At 37.2% G+C, this 27823-nt stretch overlaps 1 protein-coding gene across 2 annotated transcripts in view; it reads left to right on the top strand.

Annotated features, from left to right (window-relative positions):
* Window positions 1–25223, top strand: part of TRMT1L (tRNA methyltransferase 1L) — a 51947-nt gene extending 26724 nt beyond the window's left edge. For both annotated transcript variants that reach the window (XM_028121548.1, XM_028121547.1), the window contains 6 exons: window positions 462–652; window positions 18702–18780; window positions 21668–21834; window positions 22364–22426; window positions 23799–23925; window positions 24030–25223. In XM_028121548.1, coding sequence (XP_027977349.1) covers window positions 462–652; window positions 18702–18780; window positions 21668–21834; window positions 22364–22426; window positions 23799–23925; window positions 24030–24282 — 880 coding nt within the window. In that variant the 3' untranslated portion in view covers window positions 24283–25223. The remainder of the gene's footprint in view (window positions 1–461; window positions 653–18701; window positions 18781–21667; window positions 21835–22363; window positions 22427–23798; window positions 23926–24029) is intronic.
* The last annotated feature ends 2600 nt before the right edge of the window (window positions 25224–27823 follow it).

Here is a 27823-nt window from a genome sequence, read left to right as displayed (position 1 = left end):
AGAATTTAATCCAAAAGTCTATAAAATTAATAGCAAAAACTTTGCCTATATATTTTTCACTGAACATTCAGCACATACCAGCCTGCATGTAGTTAGTCCTCAATAATCATTGTTTGGAAGAAGCTTTTATAGAAAAAAGTAGATAAAAAGGAAGAAGGGTGGTGGTGATGACAAGAAACAAAATGACATTGAAAATCAGAGGATGTAGTCTCACTGAGAGGATACCATAATGGAGAATGTCTAGTTGCTAAAGATTCTGCCAAGCATCCTTTATTACCTGTGTTCCAGTTTATGTAAAAGTTACAGTAATGATCTTTTAAAAACACTGCTACTAAGAACTGAACTTTCCTTATTTTCCCATAACCCATCCATGGTTTCCTGTCCAGGTTAGTATTGTCAATATAATGCCAAACAAAGAAAAATGATAAGCCCCCAAAATAATTTGAAAAATTTCTTTCCAGAGCTGCAGCCCGATGTAACAAAGGCATTGAGGTACTGTTTGCAGTGGCTCTGGAACATTTTGTGTTGGTTGTTGTGAGAGTTTTGAGGGGGCCTACCTCTGCAGATGAGACAGCCAAGAAGATCCAGTACCTGATCCATTGTCAGTGGTGTGAAGAGAGAATTTTTCAGAAGGCTGGTAATATGGTAGAAGGTAAATTCAAATTTCTCTTGACTGTATATTGTGTTTATATATAAGCCTCCAATGAATAAGTCCTTATCACATCCCTAATTACACATATTATTGTCCTTTGATTTTAAAGATTACAGTGCTAACTTTATTTCCTATACTGGATTTCCTTTCATCAACAGACAAGACATTCGTGTGAGTTTATTAAAATTATTTACTCATGCTCTACGATTTATGCTCTCTAGCTCTGCCCTCTTTTGAAACATCTAGAAATAACTTAGTTTCCACTGTCACTAATTTTAGGAACATAAGTCAGATTACTTCTTTGTCTAGGGTGTTTCAAATCACTAATTTTATAAAAAATAATTATGTTTCTGGCTTAATATAAAAATCATCCATATAAAATTCCTTCAGTAAACATTTGCTGAGCCTCTACTATATGCCAGGCATGGGGATCAAAGAAAAAGATGAAGCTTATGCCCTTATAAAGCTGTTTCTGTTTTGCTTTTCTGGGGCATAGAAACAGATGCCCATTGTTTTCTGTTAGATTCTTGGCATGTTTTAGTATGGAGTTTTAAGAACTCCTTAGATATTAGAGTTTAACCCTTGTGATATGAGTTGCAAATATTTTTTCTCATTTTGTGACTTCTGTTGAAATCTATTTTTTTAATCTTTCATATGCAGAAGTTTGTTGCTGTTATAAAGTTAATTGAATTTTATGTATTCTGGATTTTGTCTGTATTTAGAAAGAATTTTCATGTTTCTATATTCAGGGTAGGTTATGTTCTATTGAATAATTCACCTTTCTCCACCAATGTGAGAATACCATCTCTTTCTTATACTAAAGAATATATTTGAATTTGTTTCTGGATTTTCTGTTCTCTTCCAGTGGTTGAATATCTATTCATACACCTCTACTGCACTATTTTGATTACAGAGGATCTTTAGTGTTTAGTGTCTATTACCACAGTACCTCTTCAAAGCTCTGTTTTTGGAGTGTTCCTGATAAGGGATCTTCCTTTTTTCTTAATAAAAGAGTAAATGAATAGACAGCTAGTATTTTATTTTGATTTTATTAAGGAGGATAGATACTGTTGTGGTTTTCAGATTTCCTAATAACCTTGTATGCTTTTCATTTGTGCAAGTACTTTTGCTACAGTGTTAATTGTTAGTGAGAATGGAAGGCATCCTGTCATGTTCCTTTAGTTCTCTCTGGTCCTTTCTGATTCAAGCATGGATCTGAGATACCTATCGTTTTTCATGGTAAGAAAGTATTCTTCATTTCCAGTTTTATTGTATTTTAGCAAAGATGCTGAATTTTGTCATGTATTTCAGCACCTGTGGAGATGATTATGTGGTGTTTCTTCTTAGGTCTATTGATTTGATTAGTTTTAATAAAATTTCCCAGTATTGAACCATTCTGCCCTTCTAGAATAAACTACTCGGTCAGGAAGTATTTTCTTAAGATAGATTCTCTTTTGTTAATTTTTTAAACTTTGTTTTAATATTCATAAATGAGATGGTGTATAGTTTTCCTTTTTAGCATAATTTTGATTGGGCTTTGGAATCTGTTTAAACTTGGAAAGAATTTGCAACTTTGCCCTTTTTTTTTCTTTTCAGTTGTTGGGAACAGGATAGCTTTAGCTTTTCTGAATTATTTACATAGAGTTGAGCCAAGTGGTATCTAATGGTCCTTTTTAATTTTCTTGGTTTCTGTGGTTATATTCTCTTTTTTTAATTTTTAATGTTCTTTCTGCCTTTTCACTACCTTAGATACTGGTTTATCAGTCCTATTGTTGTTCATTTATTATCTTAATGTTTTACTTTTGTAGTAGTAAATATGTATTCCAAAATTTGAATTGTTTTGGTTTTAAGTAATATAGTTTGGCTTCTTGGCATCATAAATGAGGTAATCACCCTCGCATTTTCCATTTTCCCTTTCCAGTTTGTGCTCATTATACCATTTATATGTTATTAGAATATGTAACATTTATATTCTATTTTGCCAATAAAATCTGTACATTAAACGTGTTTAATACTCATCATCACTCTTTTTGCCGTAATTTCTCTAACCATCTCTTAATTTACTAAATCTAACTTTCTGAGTTTAGTCAAGAGTGGGCAGAATACTCCTCAATTTCTTGCATGTTTAAAGCTCACTACCCATAGCTTTTATACTTAAAAGAGTTTAGAGTTTCTTTGAGTGCCTTGTAAAAGTTGTGTATTGTCGTCTGTCACTAAATATAAGTAACTTTTCCTTCTTTTATGTGACATGATTATTTTGCCTGGCTGCCCAAAGGAATATTTATTTTTGAAGTCCAGTAACTTCACTAGGGTATATCTTTTTGGGATAAGTGTTCCTAAATCATGGTGTACCCCTTCAGAGTTTCAAATCTTTCATTTTAAGAGAGTTTTTTTTAATATTTATTTAATTCTAATATTTGTCTTACCTTTGTATTATTATGTCTATGCTAGATCTCCTTAGCCTGTCTTGAACTATCATTTTATCTCTAGAAATGTTCAGATTTGTAATTGTTTTATATTCTTCATGTATGGCCCTTTTACCATTATGAAATGTCCATCTTTATCTCTGTGGTATTTGTCTGAAAGCTTATATTATATGATATTAATATAAACACGACCTTGTAGTTATTATTGACATATATATTTTTCTCATCCTTTTACTTCCAATCCATAAGTGTCATCTTGGATCTTACTTTTTTATCCAGTCTCATTTCTGCCTTTTAATGAGAGTTTTATTTTATTTTATTTTTTTAAGATTTTATTTATTTGACAGAGACACACAGCGAGAGAGGGAACACAAGCGGGGGGGGGGAGTGGGAGAGGGAGAAGCAGGCTTCCCGCTGAGCAGGGAGCCCCATGTGGGGCTTGATCCCAGGACCTTGGGATCATGACCCGAGCCGAAGGCGGATGCTTAACCACTGAGCCACCCAGGCGCCCCTTGATGAGAGTTTTAGACAGTTCCTACTAAATGTCATTATTGAAATGGTTGGCTTTATGTCTGCTCTTTTGCTCTTTGTTTTTATGTCTTTTATGTCTTTTTGTTCTGTTTTACCTTTGTTGCCTTTTTTAATGTTAGACATATTTTTAGTGTGTCCTCTTAATTCCTCTGCTGATTTTTCCTCTGATTTTTTTGCTATATATTTTTCAGTTATTTTCTTAATGGTTTCTCCAGGGATTAACAGTATACACCTTTAACTTATCTTGAGCTACCTCAGGTTAATATTGACCGAAGACTGGCAAAAGCGAGCAACTTTGCTCTCATGTAATTTTATGTTCCTCTCCCCTTGTAGGCTATTTTTGTCTTATATTAATTACATCTGTGGTGATCCAATCAAACAATATAGTATTATATTTATTTTTTAAATACTATGATTTTCAAAGAAATTAAGACAGGAAAAGAGAGAATACACACACACACACACACACACACACACACACACACATCTTTTATAGTTATCCACATAATTACCTTTCCAGTGCTCTTTAGTCCTATTTTATTAAAGTTACTCTATTTAATTTCTTTTCAATCTGAAGAACCTCCTTTACTATTTTTGCAACAGACTCTCCCAGTTTTTATTTATCTGGTGGTGTCTTTATTTCACCTTCCTTTTTAAAGGATATTTTTTCTGAATGTAGAATTACTGGTTGACAGGAGTCTTTCTTTCAGCACTTTGAATATAGCATTCCAGTGCCCTTTGGCCTCCATTATTTCTGATGAAAAGTCATTCAGTCCTTGTATTTTTGTTCCCTTGTACTTGATAAATTATTTTTCTCTTACTGCTTTCAAGATTTTCTCTTTGTGGCTTTCAGCAGTTTAGTTACAATATGTCTGAGTGGATCTCTTTATTTTTATCCTAATTGGAATTCATTGAGCTTTCTGAGTCTGTAGATAAGTATTTTTCATCAGATGTAGGGCACTGTCTTGCTTCTCCAACCTAAACCCATCTTCATCACCTCAAACTGGAGGCAGATATTGTCTGTAATGTACTAATCATGAATTAGAGTAATATAATCAGCTGTTTCAAGTACAGTTTTCTAAACGACCCCTGCAGCTGTTGCTCTAGAGCTACTCCAGTTGCATTCATCTTTTCCTTATAAATTCGAGTGCCCTCCTAAGGCTCTTTCTGCCTCTAATAGCTATTCTCTCCAGTGTGGTTTTCTTTCCAGTAGTATGATCTCTCAGCTTTTAGGCTTTCAGAAAGTACGGAACAATTTGGGATGTGTGCTGGCCCTATCTAGGAATTATTCATAAAAATATCTTTTCTGGGTCACCTGGGTGGCCCAGTCGGTTAAGATGCCTTCAGCTCAGGTCATGACCCTAGGGTCCTGGGATCGAGCCCCATGTCATCAGGCTGTGTGCTCCGGGGGGGGGGGGGGTAGGGTCTGCTTCTCCCTCTCACTGCCACTCCCCCTGCTTGTGCTCGCACTCCCTCTCTCTGTCAAATAAATAAAATCTTTAAAAAAAAAATCTTTTCTGTCATATCTAGAGATTTAGAATAAGAAGAGAAGTTGGGAAAAAAAAAAGAAGTTGGGTTTCAATGCTCAGCCCACCATCCTAATCTTGTTTTTAATACAACAGAATCAGAAGAGTTAAAGAATCCACTCTCGCTTTTTAAAATACAGGTTTTTGGGGTGCCTGGCTGGCTCAGTCAGTGGAGCTTGCAACTCTTGATCTCAGGGTTATAAGTTCGAGCCCCATGTTCGGCGTAAGGATTGCTTAAAAATAAAAGGGGCGCCTGGGTGGCTCAGTTGGTTGACCATCCAACTCTTGGTTTCAGCTCAGGTCATGATCTCAGGGTTGTAAGATCGAGTCCAGCAGGTTTGGGGTTCCCTCTCCCACTTGTGCACGTGGGTGTGTGCTCTCTCTCTCTCCAAAATAAATCTTTAAAAAAAATAATAAAATATTTAAAAATAAATGAATAAAATAAAATGCTGGTTTTCAGAAATATCTTTGATGAAACTTTGGAAAGTTTTGGTTCTCTTGGATAACTAAGAAAATGGTTTAGTGGCCTGTGGTTTCTTTTTTCATTTTTCCTAATTCAGGTTTCCTTCATATAAAAAATAATAGACATCCTAAGTGTTTAAAAGGATAGCAGTCATGTGGATTTCACCTCACACTAAAAAAAGAATCTCAGTGTTTCATTTTACCTCATACTCAGTGTTACTGATGGTATTCTTGCCTTAGAAATGATGAATTAGTTCTTACATTGAATTTTTTATCTTTCATCTCTCACTGTATTGTGTTTTACATTATCAACAAGTAGCTAAAGTCAAATACACTCTGCTCAAATTTGATCCCGAATCCATAAAAATCTAACCCTTTTCCTTCTCTGACAGAAATCTTTCATTTTGCTTTATACTTTCACCTACAGTAGTTTTTTTTTAAACAAACATTTTAAAGGATTTTTTTAAAGATTTTTATTTATTTGAGAGAGAGGGAGAGTGGCAGAGGAAGAGGGAGAAGTAGGCTCCCTGCTAAGCAGGAAGACTCCGATGCAGGGCCTGATCCTAGGACCCTGGGATCATGACCCAAGCCGAAGGCAGAAACCAGCTGAGCTACCCAGGCACCCCAAGGATTTTTGACTTAATAAATTGCTGTAAGGAAATGATTTATTTTCTGCATTTTGCTTGCAATCATATAGGACTTAAAGAGTGTAAATGAGTATGTCTTTCAAAGAAGCTCACGTAGAAATTTCTATAATTTTATCAACTTGTAACACATCTTTTAAAAGTCAACTAGTTCCCTAGTGTTCTTTTTAAATATTTTATTTATTTATTTGAGAGAGAGAGAGCACAGAGGGAGAGGGGAAGCAGATTCCCTGCTGAGCAGGGAGCCTGATGTGGGGCTCGATCTCAGGACCCCAGAATCTTGACCTGAGCCGAAGGCAGACACTTAACTGAGCCACCCAGGTGCCTCAGTTCCATAGTCTTAATGAAATAAAGATCCCTGCCATACTCCCTAAAGTTGCCAGCTAAAATCTCACAGCTGTTTCTTCTATTTACATCCCTGTTTCTAAATGGCATGCTTATATATAACTTCCTTCCATGGAAGAAGAGTATTCAGCTTCTTAAACCAACCCAGTTACATGCACGTGCTTCCCCTCTCCAGTGTTAGCTAAATCAATATTCAGTGTTTATATTTTTATAAATACAAAATTATTCAAAAGTTGTATTAGTTATCTATTGCTGTGTAAAAAAATACTCCAACATTTAATGACTTAAAACAACAGTACTATCTCATAGTTTTGCTGAATTAAGAATCTGGGCATGGCTTAGCTGGGTCCGCTAGCTCAGGGTCCCTCACAAGGCTGCAGTTACGGTGTTTGCCAAGGCTGCGATCGAAGCCTGACTGGGCAAGGAGCTCCTTGCAAGCTTATTCACGTGGCTGTGGCCTAGATTCACATCCTTGTAGGTTGTTAGACTGAAGACCTCACCACTTTGCTGGCTGCTCAGAGGCTTCCTCAGTTCCTAATTATACATTCCTCTTCATCCAGCAGCTCACAACATGGCAGCTTCCTTCATCAGAATGATCCAGCAAGAACCAGAGAGAAAGCAAGACAGAAGTCATGGTCTTTCATAACCTAATCTAATACTATCCATCATTTTTGCCATATTTTAGTAATTAGCAATGAACTCTAGATCTAGTGATCTCACACTTGAGAAGAAGGGGAAGAAGGGGACTACACAAGCATACGAATACCAGGCGACAGAAGTCATTTGCTGCTATCTTAGAAGGCTGCTTCAACACAGATGAACCAGTTAATATGCCGCCGTAATGTTTCTTTTTGCATGCAACTCTTTGATAACTCTGGAATTAATAATTACTGTTTTTGTTTCCTTTTTTGTATATGTTCACTTTTCATAATCCATTCCTAAACTCTTTGCTACAGTTTCAGTGCTTCTTTCTATATGGGGTAAGTACATCAGGTAACCTTGGGTTCCAGTTTCACCCTGGAGACAGTGCTCCTGCTCTCTGTTGGGTGGTTTATTTTTAAGTCCACTGAAGGCCTTTAGCCGGCATCCTGGAAATGTGCTTTGGCTTTCTCCTCCTGATGAATCTCCTGTATCTGGACCTTATATATTTTTCCATTATCTTTTTCTGTTTTCTTGTTTTGAATGAGCACTTTTTCCCTTAGCTTCCTGAGAAGGATTGTGTGGCCAAGTATAGAATTGTAGGTTGTAAATCGTTTTTCTTCAGAATGCTTAAGGTATTATTATTTCATGTCTTCTAGCCTCCAGTATTGATATTGAGAAGTCTACTATTCTTTTTTTTTAAGATTTTATTTATTTATTTGAGAGAGAGAGTGCACAGGAGCAGATGATGGAGTGAGGGGTGGAGCGGCTGGGAAGAATCTGAAGCAGACTCAGCACTGAGCATGGAGCCCAACTTGGGGCTCCATCTCATGACCCCGAGATAATGACCTGAGCTGAAACCAAGAGTCTGACTGACGCTCAGCTGACTGAGCCACCCAGGCACCCCCTTGCTATTGTTCTTATATCTAATCCTTTGTGATTTTTTTTCTCCTATGAATGGTCTTAACATATCCTTTGTTTACCCAGTATTCTAAAATTTTGTGATAATATGTGTATTAATTCATCTTTTTTAGTTCACTGTCCCTGGGTAATCTGTGAGACCTTTAAGAAACTTGAGTTCTTCAGTTCTGGGAAAATTTTTTTTTTTTTTAATTCCAGCGTAGTTAACATACAGTGCTATCTTAGTTTCAGGTGTACAATATAGTGATCCAACAGTTCCATACATTACTCTGTGCTCACTAAGACAAGTGCACCCCTAATCCCCTTCACTTATTTCATACATCTCCTGTCCCCCCTTCTCTCTGGTAAACCATCTGTTTGTTCTCTATAGTTAAGATTCTGTTTTTTTGGTTGGTCTTTTTTTCTTCCTTTGTTCATTTGTTTCTTAAATTCCACATATGAGTGAAATCATACGATATTTGTCTTTCTCTGACTGCCTTATTTCCTTCAGAATTGTACTCTCTAAATCCATACAGGTTGCAAATAGTGAGATTGCATAATATTCTTGCATGTGTTTGTGTGTTTACCACATCTTTATCCATTCATCTGTCATTGGACACTTGGGCTGTTTCCATAGTTTGACTATTATAAATAATGCTGCAGTAAACATAGGGGTGCATATATCCCTTCAAATTAGTGTTTTCATATCCTTTGGGTACATGCCCAGTAGTGCGATTAATGGATTATAGGGTGAACATAGGGTAGCTCTATTTTTAATTTTTTTTTAAAGATTTTATTTGAGAGAGAGAATGAGATAGAGCACGAGAGGGGGGAGTCGGAGGAGCAGACTCCCCGCTGAGCAGGGAGCCCAATGCGGGACTTGATCCCGGGACTCCAGGATCATGACCTGAGCCAAAGGCAGTCGCTTAACCAGCTGAGCCACCCAGTCTTCCTCTATTTTTAGTTTTTTGAGGAACCTCCATACTATTTTCCACAGTGGCTGTACCAGTTTGCATTCCCACCAACAGTGCACAAGGGTTCCTTTTTCTCCACATCCTCACCCACACTTGCTGTTTCTTGAGTTTTTGATTTTAGCCCTTCTAACAGGTGTGAGGTGTTATCTCATTGTGGTTTTGATCTGCATTTCCCTGAGTGACATTGAGCATCTTTTCATGTGTCTATTGTCCATGCATGTCTTCTTTGGAGAATGTCTGTCAAGTCTTCCGCTAATTTTTGGGGAGTTATTTGGGGGGTTTTGGTATTGAGTTATATAAGTTCTTTCTATATTTTGGTTACTAACCCTTTATTGGATTTATCATTTGCAAATATCTTCCCCCACTCAGATTATCTTTTTGTTTTATTGGTTGTTTCCTTTGCTGTGCACAAACTTTTTATTTTTTTTAATTTTTAATTTTTTAAATTTTATTATGTTATGTTAGTCACCATACATTACATTATTAGTTTTTGATGTAGTGTTCCATTATTCATTGTTTGCATATAACACCCAGTGCTCCATTCAATATGTGCCCTCTTTAATACCCATCACCAGGCTAACCCATCTCCCCACCCCCTTCCCCTCTCAAGTCCATAGTCTCTCATGGTTTGTCTCCCCCTCCAATTTCCCCCCCTTCATTTTACCCTTCCTACTATCTTTTTTTTTTTTAACATATAATGTATTATTTGTTTCAGAGGTACAGGTCCGTGATTCAACAGTCTTACACAATTCACAGCGCTCACCATAGCACATACCCTCCCCAATGTCTGTCACCCAGCCACCCCATCCCTCCCACTTGCCACCACTCCAGCAACCCTGTTTGACGCTTTTTATTTTGATGTAGTCTCAGGAGTTTATTTTTGCTTTTGTTTCCCTTGCCTCAGGAGACAGACATATCTAGAAGAATGTTGTTATGACCAATTTCAGAGAAATTACTGCCTGTGCTCTCTTCTAGGATTTTTATGGTTTCCTGTCTCACATTTAAGTCCTTAATCCATTTTAAGTTTATTTTGTGTGTGATGTAAGAAGGTGGACCAGTTTCATTCTTTTCTGTGTAGCTCTCCAGTTTTCCCAGCACCATTTGTTGAAGAGACTGTCTTTTTCCCATTACATATTCTTGCCTCCTTTGTCAAAGATTAATTGACTCTGTAATTGTGGGTTTATTTCTCGGCTTTCTGTTCTGTTCCATTGATCTGTGTGTCTGTTTTTGTGTCAATACCATACTGTTTTGATTACTACAGCTTTGAAATCTGGAATTGTGATACCTCTGGTTTTGTTTTTCTTTTTCAAGATTGCTTTGGCTACTCAGGATCTTTTGTGGTTCCATACAAATTTTAGGATTGTTCTAGTTCTGTAAAAAATGTTGGAATTTTGATAGGGATTGCATTTAATCTGTAGATTGCTTTGGATAGTATGGACATTTTAACAATATTTGTTCTTTCAGTCCATGAGCATGGAATGCCTTTCCACTTCTTTATGTCATCTTCAATTTCTTTCATCAGTCTTTTATATTTTTCAGAGTACAGGTTCTTCACTTTTTTGGTTAAGTTTATTCCTAGGTATTTTATTACTTTTAGTGCAACTGTAAATGGGATTGTTTTTTTCTTTCTTTCTTTCTTTCTTTCTTTCTTTCTTTCTTTCTTTCTTTCTTTCTTTCTTTCTCTTTCTTTCTTTCTTTCTTTCTCTCTCTCTCTCTCTCTTTCTTTTTTTTAGAGAGAGAGAGCAGGGGAAGGACAGAGGGAGAGAAAGAGAGACTCTTAAGTAGGCTCCATGCCCAGTACAGAGCCTGAGACAGGGCTCAATTTCATGACCCTGAGGATCATGACCTGAGCCAAAATCAAGAGTTGGACACTTAACCCACTGAGCCACCCAGGTGCCCCAATGGGATCGTTTTCTTAATTTCCCTTTCTGCTGCATTATTAGTGTATAGAAATGCAACAGATTTCTGTACATCGATTTTGTATCCTGTAACCTTACTGAATTCATTTATCAGTTCTATCAGGTTTTCGTGGAATTTTTAGGGTTTTCTATATATAGCATTATCTCATCTGCAAACAGTGAAAGTTTGACTTCTTCTTTACCAATTCTGGTATCTTTTATTTCTTTTTGTTGTCTGATTGCTGTGGCTAGGAATTCCAGTACTCTGTTGAATGAAGGTGGCAAGAGTTTATATCCTTGTTTTGTTCTTGACCTTAGGGGAAAGCTGTCAGTTTTTCCCCACTGGCTATGGTGTTAGCTATGGGTTTTTCATATAAGGCCTTTATTATGTTGAGGCACATTCCCTCTAAAGCTACTGTGTTGCAGGTTTTTATCATGAATGGATGCTATACTTTGTCACTTGCTTTTTCTGCACCTATTGAAATAATCATATGGTTTTTATCTTTTGTTGGTGTAATGTATCATATTGATTGATTTGTGAATATTGAATCACCCTTGCAATAATGGGAATAAATCCCACTTGATCATCATGAATGATGTTTTGAATGTATTGTTGGATTTGGATTCGGTTTCCTAATACTTTGTTTGTATGATCTGCCCATTGATGTAAGTGGGATGTTGAAGTCTCTTAACTATTATGGTATTACTGTCAATTAGTTCCTTTATGTTTGTTATTAACTGTTTTATATATTTGGGTACTCCCATGTTGGGTGCATAAAACAATTGTATCTTCTTTTTGGATTGTCCCCTTTATTATTATATAGTATTCTTTGTTTCTTGTTACAGTCTTTGTTTTCAAGTCTGTTTTGTTGAGTACAGTATTGCTACACCAGCTTTCTTTTGACATCCATTTATATGATAAATGTTGCTCCATCCCCTCACTTTCAATTGGCATGCATCTTTAGTTCTGAAATGAGTCTCCTGTAGGCAGCATGTAGATGGATCTTGTTTTTTTTTTCTTAACCTATTCCATTACCCTGTTTCTTTTGATTGGAAAATTCAGTCCATTTACATTGAAAGTAATTATTGATAGATTATTTATTGCCATTTTGGTACTTCTTTTGTGGTTGTTTTGTACTTCTCTGGTCCTTCTCTTGATCTTTTTCATAGTGTGCTGTCTTTCTTTAGTGATATATTTGGATTCCTTTCTCTTTATTCTGTCCATATCTATTAGTGGTTTTTGATTTGTGGTTACCATTAGATTTGTATATAACATCTTCTGCATAGAGCAGTCTATATTAAGTTGATGGTCATTTAAGTTTGAACCCATTCTTTACTCCTCTCCCTCCACTATTTTAGGTATATAGTGTCGTATTTTATGTTCTTTTATTTTGTGAATCCCTTGACTGATTTTTACAGATATACTTATTTTTACTGCTTTTGTGTTTCCTACATCTCTTATTCTTACAGTCCTTTCTTCTCAAAGAGTCCCCTTGAACATTTCTTGAAGGGCTGGCTCAGTAGTCATGTACTCCTTCAGCTTTTGTTTATCTGAGAAACACTATCGGTCCTTCTATACTGAATGATAGCCTTGCTGAATAGAGTCTTCATGGCTGCAGATTTTTTTCCTTTCAGTACTTTGAATATGTCGTGCCACTCTCTTCTGGCCTGCAGAGTTTGTGCTGAAAAAGCCACTGATAACCTTATGGGGTTTCCTTTGTATGTAACTTTCTTCTCTGCTCTTACTGCTTTTAAAATTCTCTCTTTATCACTACTATGTGTATTTGCGTGGACCTCCTTGAGTTGATTTTCTTGGGCGAATCTCTGTGCCTCCTGGATCTGGATATCTGGTACCTTCTCCAGATTAGGGAAATTTTCAGCTATTATTTCTCAAATAAATTTCCTGCCCCTTATTCTCTCCTTCTTCTGGGATCCCTATAATGTGAATGTTTTTACACTTGATAGAGTTGCTGAGTTCCCTAAGTCTGTTCTCATTTGCATAATTTTTTTTCTCACCAGCTTGACTGAGCTTGATTACTTTCCATTACTCTGTTTTCCAAGTCACTGATTCCTTCCTTTGTTTAGTCTAGCCATCCAGTGTATTTTTTATTTCACTTATTGTGTCCCTCATCTCTGGTTCTTTTTTTATCTCTTTGTTAAGGATCTCACTGATGTCCTTCACTCTTTTCTCAATACCAGTGAATATCTTGATCATTATTTTTCATTCTCTGTGGAGCAGTTATATCTGTTTTGTGCAGATGTCTTGCTGTGGTTTTGTCCTCTTATTTGGGACATACTCCTCTGTCTTCTCATTTCGTGTAGCGCTCTGTGTCTGTTTGTGTGTATTAGGAAAGTCAGCGACATCTCCTGCTCTTGAAAGTAATGGACTTATGAAGAAGAGGTCCTATAGTGCCCTGCAGTGTAGTGTCCCCTGTTCACCAGAACCTGGCACACACCTGTGTGTGTTGTGTGCCCTGCTGTTGTGTCCTGGCCGCTTTTTCCTTCAGTCCAGTTGTCTGCAGAGGTTCTCTTTGTCTGTTATGGGCAGTGTTTCATCCCCAGCCAGGGTGGGCTGTGAGGTTTTAATAAGATGTGCGGCAGTCTGCTTGCAGAATGAGACCTGCAGAGACTGGGGGCTGTGTGGGTGGGACACAGTTTTAACAAGGTACACCAGGCTTCCAGAGGGCCTGCCGCAGCCACTGCCGCTTAGACTGAGGCCCTGCAAAACACACAGGTCAGGAGACCAGGTGTTGGCAAGGTTTGTGTGGTCTTCTGGGGGAGGGTGCCTGCAGCCCTGGGATTGAGGCAGGCTCCGCTGGAGGGGGTGGGGTTTGGTGTAAGCAAGTTAGGTGGTGAATGTCACTGGTTTCCACGGGTGGCCATGTGTTTACGCTGGGGGGCAGGGAGATGGCGCCTGCCAGCTCATTGGTTTCTAGAGAAGTCCCTCGGCCATCCCTGTCCCTCTAGGACATGAGCTGAAATGAGGAAACTACTCTCCGTCCCCTCTGTCCCAGGCATTTTTCAAATTGCTGCCTCTCTGCTGAATAGGTGTGGGCTCTTTGTCAGGCTGTCTCTTTAAGGGCAGGGTCTTAGCTTCCTGTTGCCCTCCAGGCTCTCCCGGAACTGAGCCTACTGATTTTTAAAATGCCAGGCTTTCAGCCCCACTGGTTGTAAGAACTCATGAAATTCAGCCCCTCTCCCTTTCAAAGCCAAACTTATGGGTATCTGTCTTCGCCCTGTGGGCTCCCAGCTATGTTAATCTGTTTCTCTCCCGTTTCCACCCCAGTGGCTCCCTCCCTACGGCAGATGAGGATGCTGTCTGTTTTGCTTTCCACCGCATGTCTGCCCTTCCTACCCTCTTCAGTGTGGTCGCTGCTCTACCTTTAGTTGTGGAGTTTGTTCTGCCAGTCTTTAGGTTGTTTTCTGGGTTATTTATGATGATGAGTGTTACCTAATTATATCCGTGGGACGAGGCGAGCTTAGGGTCCTCTTATTTCCACCTTCCCAACCTGGGAAAGTTTTTCTCTTAACTCTTCTATCTTTTCTTTCAGAGGTAAGGTCCTTCCTTTGGAACTTACTTTTTTTTACCAGGTTTATTCAGATATAATGGACAAAAACTGCATAACTTTAAGGTGTACAATGCATATCATTGATTTCATGTACATGTATAGTGAACTGACTACCACAATAAGATTAGTTAACACTTTCATCACCTCACAGTTACCTGTGTGTGTGTGTGTGTGTGATGAGAATATTTAAGATCTACTCTCTTAGTAAATTTCAATTATACAGTCTAACATTGTTAGTTATAGTCACCGCACTGTACATTATTAGATCCCCACATCATCGTAACTGAAAGTTTATAGCCTTTTACCAACATCTCTTCATTTCCCCCACCCCCAGGTCTGGGCAAATACCAATTTACTCTGTTTCTATGAGTTCAGCTTTTTTAGACTTCACATATAAGTGAGATAAAGTATCTCTTTCTCTATCTGATTTATTTGGTTAGTATAATGCCCTTAAGGTTCATTCATGTTGTCACAAATTTGCAGGGTTTCCCTCTTTTCATGGCTGAATAATATTCTATTATATATGTACCACTTTTTTTTTCAATTTTTCTTTTTGAGTATAGTTGACACACAATGTTACATTAGTTTTAGGTGTACAACTTAGTGATTCTGACAAATTTATACATTATGCCACAAGTATAGCTACCATCTGTCCCATTACATCACTATTACAATATCATTGATCGTTGGGGCATCTGGGTGGCTCAGTCGTTAAGCGTCTGCCTTCGGCTCAGGTCATGATCCTGGGGTCCTGGGATTGAGCCCCACATTGGGCTCCCTGCTCAGAGGGAGCCTGCTTCTCCCTCTCCTGCTCCCACTCCCCCTGCTTGTGTTCCCTCTCTCACTGTGTCTCTCTCTGTCAAATAAATAAAATCTTTAAAAAAAACAAAACAAAACAATATCATTGATTGTATTTCTTATGCTGTGCCTTTTATTCCCCTTATTCATTCCATAACTGGAGGCCTGTATCTCCCTCTCCCCTTCACCCATCTCCCCTTCCCTCTGGCAAACGTCAGTTTTTCTCTGTATTTATAGGTCTGACTCTACTTTTTGTTTGTTTATTCATTTGTGGGGTTGTTTTTTTTTTAGATTCCACTTGAGTGGAATCATATGGTATTTGTCTTTCTCAGTCTGACTTATTTCACTTAGTATAATACCCTCTAGGTCCATTCTTGTTGTCTTAAATGATACAATCTAATCCTTTTTATGGCTGCATAATGTTCCATTATGTGTGGGTATATATAAATACCACATTTTCCTTACCCATCCATCTACTGATAGACACTTAGGTTGCTTCCATATCTTGTCTATTGTAAGTAGTGCTGCAATAAGTATAAGGGTGCATGTATCTTTTCGAATTAGTGTGTTTATATTCTTTGGGCAAATACCCAGCAGTGGAATTCGAAGAAAGTGAATGATAACCCAAGAATGGCCTGAGGGAAGTTAGTGGGAGAGTGTGATTTAAAATAACTGTTCTGGGGCTTAAGTTTACTGAACAGTCCATAGTGGAATATGGCCCCGATTTGGACAGTCTTTTCATTTCTTTGGTGTTTGGTTCTACTTTATAGATTTCGCTGATTTTCCAACTTTCCTTTTTAGATTTGTCATATTTTGCCTGTTTTTAAGTTACTTCATATTTTCTCATTCTTTTTTTAATAGTGTCCTATTCTTGTTTCAGAGATACAAAATCTAGTCTTAGCTCTAAGAATATTGGTTATAGTTGGGTATATTTTTATTTAAGGGAGGATAGATTTTTTTTAGTTTTTTGTATTGTTACTGTTATTTTGTTGTTTTAGTTCTTCTGTTTCCTAACAATTTCTCTTTCTGTGTTGTAATTTTGTTCTCTGTCATGGCAGATCTCAAATGGCTAATGGCCTTTGGTTGTCCACACTGAGTTTTTTGGAAGCACTGGAGTCAGGGCTTATAGACGGATAGATTTTACTGTAATGAGAAGGCACCAATCTGCCTTTTCAACTAGGGGATCCCCCAGATGAAATTGAAATGTTTTATTAGGTCTTTTCTCTTGGATTGGTAAGTTTTTCTAGAGAAATCTTTGAATCTTCCATCAGCTTTCTAGAAACCGTGTTGCAGAAGGAGACTTGGAAGGTCTTACTTACCATTTATGATGTCTTTTACTTAATCCCTGTCTTTTCATAATCTTATTCTTAGCTGTGACTGATGCTTCTGGTTCCAGGTCCTCCATGGTTCAGCCTCACCCAAGATTAACTTCATTTTTTGGAATGAGGAAGAACAGAAGTCTGATTGTGGGTATTAAAGAAGGAAATCTAGGGGTCTTAATCAGACCTCTTAAAAATTTTTAGCCAGACTTCTTTTTTGCACAACTACCCTATACCCATCTTTTAAGATGATCAGTACCTTCCATTCTCAGGTCTTTCTGGGGTCCCAGAACTCCTGGGCTTGCTGTTTTATTGGTAGCCTGTCTGCCCATTTCAGGCTTAGCTTTAGCATTGTCTGGCCTGCTAAATCAGTTATCCCTTGTGTACCTTATTTCCACTTCTAAAATTTTATTGACATCTCTTATCTTCTGTTACCTCTGCTCCCATTTTATTTATCCTTGGGTTTGACTTTTATTCCTTTGTTCTCATTGTAATGCTTTAAGAGATAGCAGAGGTAAAGTACATGTTCAATCCATTGCATTTAAATAGAAGTCTCCGAATTATTTTTTAATTCCTCATCTGGAATTGTCTTTGTAGCATATATACCGATGACATGGACATACTAGTTTTCTTTCTTTACCCCTTGATTTTTTGCTACTGGTAACTTGATAGTCCTGACCTGTCAAAGAGGGAATTTGCTATTGCTGGCCTACCACTGAGAAATCCTAGGCAAGGGGCTTGGGAAAAGACAATGATATGATGGGAGCATTTTGTAAATACATCAAGAAACAAACCGACTAATAAAAATTCATGTGTGTGCTGCCTACCTGTGGTAAGTGGGTGTAACTGACAGAACTATAAATATAAATTGCCCTAATTTGGGTAATACTATAGTATTATAATTTACTTATTTAATGGTTCCAGGGAAGACTTCTTGAATATATTCACATAATGTTGGAGGAACATAGTTCTTAACAAATCTAATATTAATGATAGCCACACCCTTCTTTAAGGCTTAGAGTTAAATAATACTGAAAAGTAGATCTCGTAAAAACAGTGAAGGAAGAAGCCTTCAAGTAAATCAAAAATAAGATCTCACATCTGTGCATTATCCCATTTAATTACATTGAATAACAGTGATGTCCAATAGCAGTAGGCTATATAGACCTTTATCCCTACCACCATAATTCTGAGTTCTGGATATATCTAGGACTGATTGATCATATCAGGCCATTTCAAGAAAGTGAATAATAACCCAAGAATGGCCTGAGGGAAATTAGTGGGAGAGTGTGATTTAAAATAACTGTTCTAGGGCTTAGTGAACCAAACAGTCCATAGTAGGATATTGCCCCATTTTGGAAACTAAGAATAATGGTAATACTTACTCAATTTCCTTGGGATTATATCAGGCCTCTCACTGATCTTTTAAACTGAATTAAGATTCTTCTAGCCTGTATTAGATATATTTATATATCTAGGCTGAATATGAATCAAGCCTAGGGAGTCATTTGTTTTCTTCCCCTTTGCAGAAGAAGTAACTAATGAGAAATGTCTTTATTTTGATGGGATGTTGGTTACATGGCTTTATACATTTCTTAAAACTCATCAACCTTTTCACATAACATGCATACATTTTATTGCATGTAAATTATACCCCCATCAGGTGATTTTAAATGGATATCTTGTGGACTTTTGAAGATTTTCTCCTACTTAAATTACTTCATGTAGCATAGTGACTAAAAGCTAGTAAAATTATGCCACTAATAAGCCATTTGACATGGATTTCTGTGACTTCTCTTAAGCTTTAATTGTCTGGTCTGGATAATTGAGATTTTAACAGTGTCTGCTTCAGAGAGTTGTAAGGATTAAATTTTTTAACTGCATATAAAATACTTAGCATAATACCTGGCACATAGTAGATCCTCATTATGTAGTGGCTGCAAATTATTATAAATATAACAATTACTGTTTACATTGTCATTTCTCCTTTGATTTCTCTTTTTATAATATTTTCACAGAAAACCCATATAGACAGCTGCCCTGTAACTGTCATGGAAGCATGCCTGGAAAGACAGCGATAGAACTTGGACCACTATGGTATGTGCTTAAGCATAGTAATATACAGATGGTCCCCAACTTGGGATTTTTCGACTTTATAGTGGTGCAGAGGCAGTACACATTCAACAGAAAGTGGATTTCAAATTTTGAAATTTTCCTAAGCTTAGCAAAATGCGATAGTCTTCTCTCATGATATTGGGCAGTAACAGGAAGCCAGTCAAGTCATGAGGGTCAACAACCAGTACACTTACAACCATTTAGTTTTTCACTTTCAGTATAATATTCAGTAAATTACATGAACTAGTCAATATTTTTTTATAAAATGGGCTTTGTGCTAGATGATTTTGCCCAACTGTTTGCTAATTAAAGTGTTTTCTGAGCACGTTTAAGGTGGATTAGGCTAGGCTGTGATGTTCAGTTAGTCTATTAAATATTTTTAAGATTTTATTTGAGAGAGCGAGCGCACAAGCAGGGAGGAGGGGCAGAGGGAGAGGGAGAAGCAGGCTCCCGGCTGAGCAAGGAGCCCAATGCGGGACTCCATCCCAGGAGTCTGGCTGGGATCATGACCCAAGCCGAAGGCAGATGCTTAACTGACGGAGCCACCCAGGCGCCCTATTAAATGCATTTTCAATTTAAGACATTTTCAGCTTACCTGGGTTTACATAATTCCATCGTAGGTTGAGGAAGATCTGTATCCAAAATTGATTTATATATTGATTTGATTGATTTTTGATTATGTGTAGTAAAAGACAAGCAAATTTCAATTTAATTTTTAAGTCTAGTCAAATAATTAGGACTCTTCTACCCCTATGAACCTGAGGTGTTTTTTGTTTTCAGATTTTTCTATACCATTATTCTCACAAGTTTGCAATAGTGCTAAGAGACAGTGGGATCAAAGAGAGAAGCCTGGCTGATCTGCAAAGTAGATAATTCATTTCTGAATGATAAGAATGAGGCTTTTTTCAGTTGAGTTTGTAGAACTAGGGTGTGATTATGAAGTAATCACCATAACTTTTTATAGAAGAGTCAACTAATAAGAGAGGTCTTCAAGAAAGTAGTTTTAAGTGAGAAGGGCTTGTGAAAGTAAATGTCTGCCTTTGTTTTAGGTAAAGCTATTTAGATGGGACTCAGCTGCAAATATTTGTGTTTTTGCATCATTAGTAAACTAGCTGTTGTGTTTTTAGTGACTTAAAGTTGAATTGTTTTTAATCAGAATCCTTACTTTCAGGTTGTTACTAGAGATTCCGATAGAAATTTGGAATTCCTAACAATACCGTGACAAGAATCATTGCAGATTTCTACCTTGTTTATAAGTTCAAGGTTTAGTCATCCACTAAACCTAAAAATTAACTCAAATGGTAAATGTTTGTACTGATGCCCATTATTTTATCTTTATCTCATGTACATATTCTTAAACTAAGAATGACTTAACCTTTCCTATAGCACCTGCTATATGTTGTTCTTAATCTCCTGATCTCAGAACTGGGGAAATTAGCAAGTTGCTGGATCCAGATGGAAGATCTAGCCCACCTCCCTCATTTTACAGATGAGAAGATTATGGCAGTTTTTAAGTGCTGGCTGAAACTGACCCCCCAAAATTAGTACAGGCAAGGCCAGAACTCAGGTTTTTTGATTCCAGCACCGAGTTGTAAGCCATGTCATAGGATTTCCTCACTCAAAACCACTGTTCATGTCTTTACTCTCATGCAGTCTCTTCCCCTTTCTCCAGTTCCAATTAAAATTGTGTTCCTTGGGGCACCTGGGTGTCTCAGTCGTTAAGCATCTGCCTTTGGCTCAGGTCATGATCCCAGGGCCCTGGGATCAAGCCCCGCATCGGGCTCCCTGCTCCACAGGAAGCCTGCTTCTTCCTCTTCCACTCGGTCTCTGTCAAATAAATAAATAAAATCTTTAAAAAAAAGTGTGTTCTTCATGAAGTCTCTCTTCAATGCTTTAACCCAAAATTATCTCAAAATTCCATTTTAGTAAATCTTACATTGATCATTCGTTTGACACTTTAAAATCGTATATCCTTTTCTATATATTTGCTAGCCTAATATCTTTCATTGAGGATATACTTTGGACTAATGATTTTATGTGTGCTATCTCATTAATTCCCATAACAATTCTGAGACGTTTTTCTATTTTATGATGAGGAATAAGACTCAAAAGCACTAATTACTCAAGATTACATAGGTAGAAGTGGTGGAGCCAGGATGAGAATCAAGGTTTTTTTTTTTTTTTTTAAAGATTTTATTTATTCATTTGAGACACAGAGATAGAGAGAAAGCAAGAGCAGGGAGAGAGGCAGAGGGAGAACCAGGCTCCTTGCTGAGCCAGGAGCCCGATGTGGGGCTCGATCCCATGACCCTGGGATCATGACCTGAGCCAAAGGCAGACGTTTAACCATCTGAGCCACCCAGGCGCCCCGAGAATCAAGGTTTTATCAGACTTACCCTTGTGCCATGTTTTTAACAAAATCACCATTACAACATCTCATTCTCCTATATCTACTCCTGCCCACCCCACCCTACATGTACACAATGGATTAAGATTTTACTGAAAGGAATATGCTTTATGAAAACTTCTGTATCACACTATGTGCCTGTCTAGATTCATAGGCTTTTATAGGGCAAACACTATTTTATACTTTGGTATATCCCACACGTCCCCATGTACCACAGGGCTATATATACCTTACACTGTATATGAGAGTTCAATAAATTCTTTGTTGATTTACTTTGAATGAAATTTCCATGAATAATCCCATTAATTTAGAGAACTAACATGATAAAAGGAGTGGGAAAATAGAAATTTTTTTAATTTCAGTATTTACTCCATCCTGTAATTAATATCTTAGTTGTAGTTAAATTATACTTTTTTAATAGACATTTCTCATACTCAGTTCTCTATATTTTCTTTTTTTCAGGTCAAGTTCCCTTTTCAATACTGGATTCCTCAAAAGAATGCTATTTGAATCTTTTCACCATGGTTTAGATGACATTCAGACCCTAATAAAGACATTAATCTTTGAATCAGAGTGTACTCCTCAAAGTCAGTTTTCAGTTCATGCACCTTCAAATCTCAACAAGCAAGGTGATTAACTTATATTCAAGGCCTGAATGAATTAACAATTTTATTGATACGTGTATATACATACTTTTCCCCTAATTTTAGTAGATTAAAAAAACTAAAAGTCTGTTGTGATTTTATTACCCTGTATCTGCTTTCTAGAAAGAGAAACCATAGGTAATTCTGAGAGTAGTGTGGCCAAAATTTCATAATATCCACTGAGACACGGAGGCTGTTTACACTTACTACTCATTAAAGCTGTTTTTTGTCCTTTATTTTCTCTTTAGTATAAATAGGCTTTTGTAGTTTTATTGGGCTGTTGATAAAAGGGTGGAACTATTAGACATTCTAGTATTCTCCTAAGTCGTTAGAAGCAGCAGTTATTGTTAGATGGTTAAAAAAAAATTCTTACAATTTTTTTACACAGTCTCATATTTCATAAAAGCAATATGGATAGAATTTATAGAATTTAATAAGCTTTTATTTAAACTTTGAATTGTTGCTTAATGTTATCCTGTAAAATATTTTGTTATTCCCATTTGTTTTATTTTAGAAGAATATGGTGTGTTTATTAAAACTACAGATGATACCACAACAGATAATTACACTGCACAAGGTATGTATGTATGTGTGTGTATATATGTAAATATGTATCTATCAGTACAAAAACACAGTAAAAGGGCAGGAAGAGAAGAGATTGCTTTGGTGGCCTACTCTAAAATGCTTTTTCGTTATACGGACAATCTAATTATAGTAAAACTTGTTTATCTGGCATTTGCACTGTTCACAATTTCTATTAACATGTACTTGTTCACATCTCTAATATATGGTGATCCCCTTGAAAGAACTGTAGGACCTTGAAGAACCATGTGAACCAAACTGAGACCAAATTATATTTGATAGCTATAAAGATTAATTATTCTAATTCTTTAAACTTTCTCATCAGCATATGATTTATTATTTTTAAGATTTTATGTATGTATTTAGTTGTTTGTTCAGAGAACAAGCAGAGGGAGAAAGAGAGCAGCAGACTCCCCGCTGAGCAGGAAACCTGATGCTGGGCTCTATCCCAATACCTGGAGATCATGACCTGAGCCAAAGGCAGACGCTTAACTGAGCAAACCAAGCATCCCTCAACATATGATTTATAATAATTCCATTAATTAACTAGACAACCCTGTTCCCTAGCCATAAGAATTTACTGTATGGCCTTATAATTTCAGATGTGTGCATGTACACTTTAAAATACGGTTATATGAGGCACTGCAGATTTCCTTTCAAAAGGATTTTAAGATTTATATAAAATGTCAGTGCCTTAATGTCTAAGGTTTTGTTTTGCTTTTTAAAAGACAACTTAGGGGGCGCCTGGGTGGCTCAGTGGGTTGAGTGTCTGACTCTTGGTTTTGGCTTAGGTCATCATCTCAGGGTCATGAGATCGAGCCCCATGTCAGGCTCCACATTCAGCATGAAGTCTGCTTGAGATTCTCTCAGCCCCTCCCCCTGCTCTCTCTCCAGTAAATCTTTAAAAAAATATATATGGTTTAATAACTACTATATGCTCTTTCCAAGAGTCATGTTCAGTTGGCATCTTCAACTAGTTTTCTAACATTCAAATTACCTAAAATGATTCTTCTACTTAATTTCTCTGTTGGAGGGAAAAGGTTATGGTACATTGCAAAAAGCGTTAGATTTAAGAGCATCATTTTACTTCTGTTTATTGTATAACTTCAGCCAGGCCACTCACCTTCAGCAAAAGTGTCTTAAATCCTCTTTAGAGTAAGGTAAAACGTAAGTTTTAAAATCTTTAAAGTCTCTGAGCCTTTTTTATATATAGATTAAGGGAATTAGACTAATCTCTGTGAGTTCTATAGCTCTAAAATTATTATTCTAAGACTGACCAACATTTAAACCTTTCATGATAAAAAATATCAGGCTAAAAATAGTCATTATAAAGGTATTATATCTGATTTTGTGTATATGTGTTTCAGGAAAGAGAAAAGGTAATGAAACAATCACAACTTTAGCCAAAAGGCAAAAGACTGATGTCAGTACTGAACATCCTCCCTTTTATTACAACATCCACAGACACAGCATTAAAGGAATGAATATGCCAAAGTAAGACAGCCAGTGAATGGCAAAATATATATTTCATATTTTAATGACATTATGATTTAAATAAGATACAGAATCTCATTTTTTTTTCCCTTTCCTTGCTGCAGGTTAAAAAAGTTTTTGTGCTATCTTTCTCAAGCAGGCTTTCGAGTAAGCCGAACTCATTTTGACCCAATGGGTGTTCGTACAGATGCACCCCTGATGCAGTTTAAATCAATCCTTTTAAAGTACAGCACCCCTACCTACACTGGAGGACAGTCGGAGGGCCATGTCCAGTCAGCGTCCGAAGATACAGTAGCTGACAGGGTTGAAATGTCAGTGAATGACAAAGCAGAGGCAGACAGTTGCGGAAGATGGTAAATGGAGAGGAGTTATTCAGATGTCCGTATAGATGCCCTCATAGTTCTCTATACCAACTGTAGTTCTTTTTCTATTCTTTTAATTCAGTGGTGTAAAAATAAAAAACAGTGCTGTTTTCATTCAGAAAATTAGCAGTTTCTAACTTAGTTTGGGAGCTACGCTTTCCAGGTTTTTCTTACTGTAAAGAAAACTTAAAAATTTTAATGAAAACATTTCATATGAAGCCAGGTTTATGACTGAGATCACCCCACCATTTAGTAATGCAGAAAACTTGCCCTTGCAAAGTGTTTGGAATTTTAGGTCTGTTATGGAAGCCATCCTTGACTGTTCTTAATCACACGTCTACTTAAGGTGATTCATCTTTGTTTTTGTTTGTAGCACACAAAATGAAGCCAGAAGCCTTTTACATATAAAATTACCCTGAATAGAACAATGTCCTTTCACATCACTAATGCTATCTCACAATTACAAAGCTAAAATGTGTTCCCAATTTTAAGAAATCATACTTCTTTCCATTTTTTAACTTACTACTAGCTTTTGAGAATTTAAGTACTTGCCTGAGATAGAAATACATTTTTCTTATAAGTTAGGTCTAGATGACTCAAGTCAGAGTATGATTTTGTCAAAGTAAATTGAGACCACTGTTCTAATATAATTGTTCATAAGCACTGAAATTCTGAAGAGAGTTTTTACTGTAAAATTGGGTGATCTCAAGTGCCTCAGTTAATGCACGTACAATATTCATTTGGTTGTGCTACCTCTCAGAAGTAAAACTTGTCAGCGTATGAACTTTTGAAGTGAGGATTTTTGGGGGGGTGGGGAGGGATAGATTTGTTTTCGGTGTGTGTATGTGCTTTTTTTTTTTTTTGTATAAGTAGCCCAGGCTAACATGACTATGAAAATTGGTAGAAACTCCATTAATAAATATTGTTTTTGCTTCATTTGAATGTAAGAGTTTGGATAAAAGGACTTGGTATAAAGTTTAGGTTTTTCTCAAGGACTTAATCCCTGTTTCCCCTTAAGTATTTCTTAGAGGAAGTAACTTTTTACAAGTATTATTGGCTGGGGGGATGGAAGAGGGAGTTAGAACAAAGATCTTAAAACACTATATAAGAAAAAAAGCAAGGACGCCTGGGTGACTCAGTCAGTTAAGCGTCTGCCTTTGGCTCAGGTCATGATCCCAGGGTCCTGGGACCGAGCCCCACATCATGGTCCCTGCTCAGCTGGGAACCTGCCCCTCCCTCTCCCTCTCCGTGCCCTCCCGCTCATGCTTGCTCTCTCTCTCAGATAAAATAAAATCTTAAAAAAAAAAAAACACCCATGACATACACAAAAATCCAGGGAGTGAGGTTAACACAGTATATTAGCAGAAATAAAAAAAATCTGTTATTACAGCATAGTTCTAGCAGAATATTTCTTTTCTCCCATTAACAGAATCATGTTTTATTTAAAGGAATAGGTGAAATGCAAGTTAGTTTCTATAATGACCATAAAAAAACTAGTTCCTGGGCGCCTGGGTGGCTCAGTTGGTTAAGCAACTGCCTTCGGCTCAGGTCATGATCCTGGAGTCCTGGAATCGAGTCCCACATCAGGCTCCCTGCTCAGCAGGGAGTCTGCTTCTTCTCCCTCTGACCCTCCTCCCTCTCATGCTCTCTCTCATTCTCTCTCTCGCAAATTAATTCTTAAAAAAACAACTAATTCCTGCCAATTCAAATTATTACTCACAAATGAGCACAAAAAGAAATAAAAGTTACTAGTTACTTTGGTTTATGTAGTTAAAAATTACTATAAATCCAGAATTCAAACCAGCACGTGGACCATCTGATTTAGTACATATTGTTAAATTGAATTATCAAAGTTTGCTAAATGCTTATCAGCATAACATTTTGATCAGTGATAAAGTTGGGTTTTATGCCAGGAGCCTAATTTGATATATTAATTACTGTTATTTAAAATACATCTATTAATTTCACATACACATATTTTCCAAAGAAGGTATGGTGGGAAGTAGTTTTAAGAACTCTGTTAAGGTAACATATCAACCTACAGAGGAAATAATTTTAAAATTCCAAATGCCACATTAGCACCTTATTCCTTTCCATAACAACTGTATTAGCTTAGGACACACAAATGTTGACTGCATTGTAAAGTAACATGAATGTATCCCTCCATTAAAATTTGATTAACACAAGAAACCAGTTTTTACTCTACCATCAGGAAACCAGTGTGTTGACTCTGCTAGTCGCTTACATTACTACTCTAACCATACACTTGGGATATAGTAGGAGAAGGAAAGAAGAAATTGGTTTGGGAGCCAGTGTGGTAGAATTGCATTAAAACTCCATTTATCACTTGAGTTCAGTCAAGACTCCACTCTGAACAAATGTATGATGATGTTCTGGTTTCCAGAAAGAACTGGAGACCAGTTTAGTAATCCCAAAGGCCTAGGAATCTCTTTCCTCAGTGCATTATTGTTCTGCTAAATGGCCACAAGTTACTTTGGAGAAGGCTAAGAGGAAGATACATATTACATCTTTGTGATGTTATGGCAGGGTCCTTTACACCAAAGTGCTCTGGGAATATGAATTAAATCAGCCCTGGGAATTGCTAAGGGATCATGACTAATACAATGGTTCCAGATCTCCATCGACAGATAAATGGATAAAGAAGATGTGGTATGGGGACGCCTGGGTGGCTCAGGTCACGATCCCAGTATCCTGGGATTAAGTCCAGCATCGGGCTCCTTGCTACACAGGGAGCTGCTTCTCCCTCTGCCTGCCGCTCCCCCTGCTTGTGCTTGCTCTCTCTTCTTCTGACAAATAAATCTTAAAAAAAAAAAAAGATGGGGGTGTGTGTGTATATATATACACACACACACATACACACAATGGAATACTACTCAGCCATCAAAAAAATGAAATCTTGCCATTTGCAATGACATGGATGGAACTAGAGGGTATTATGCTAAGCAAAATAAGTCAGAGAAAGACAATGATCATATGATCTCACTTGTGAAATTTAAGAAACAAACCAGGATCATAGGGGAAGAGAGGAAAAAATAAGACAAAATCAAAGACGGAGACAAACCTTAAGAGACTCTTAATCATAGGAAACAAACGGTTGCTGGAGGGGGAGGTGGGTGGGGGATGGGGTAACTGGGTGATGACATTAAGAAGGGGAGCCTGGGTGGCTCAGTTCGTTAAGCGACTGCCTTCGGCTCAGGTCATGATCCTGGAGTCCTGGGATCGAGTCCCGCATCGGGCTCCCTGCTCAGCAGGGAGTCTGCTTCTCCCTCTGACCCTCCCCCCTCTCATGCTCATTCTATCTCATTCTCTCAAATAAATAAAATCTTTTAAAAAAAAAGGCACGTGATGTAATGACCACTGGGTATTACAAAAGACTGATGAGTCACTGAACTCTACCTCTGAAACTAATAATACATTATATTTTAACTGAATTTAAATATTTTTTAAAAATAATTTAAAAACATAGTGGCTCAGGTTAGACCTGTAGTTTTCAGTTATATAAATCAAATAGGACC

Source organism: Eumetopias jubatus, unplaced genomic scaffold (genome assembly GCF_037043125.1).
Source record: "Eumetopias jubatus isolate StellerSeaLion01/CBP00866 unplaced genomic scaffold, mEumJub1_p1.0 scaffold_12, whole genome shotgun sequence".
NCBI lineage: Eukaryota > Metazoa > Chordata > Mammalia > Carnivora > Otariidae > Eumetopias > Eumetopias jubatus.
Note: the sequence above shows the minus strand (reverse complement) of the source record. Positions and strands in the feature narration are given on the sequence as shown.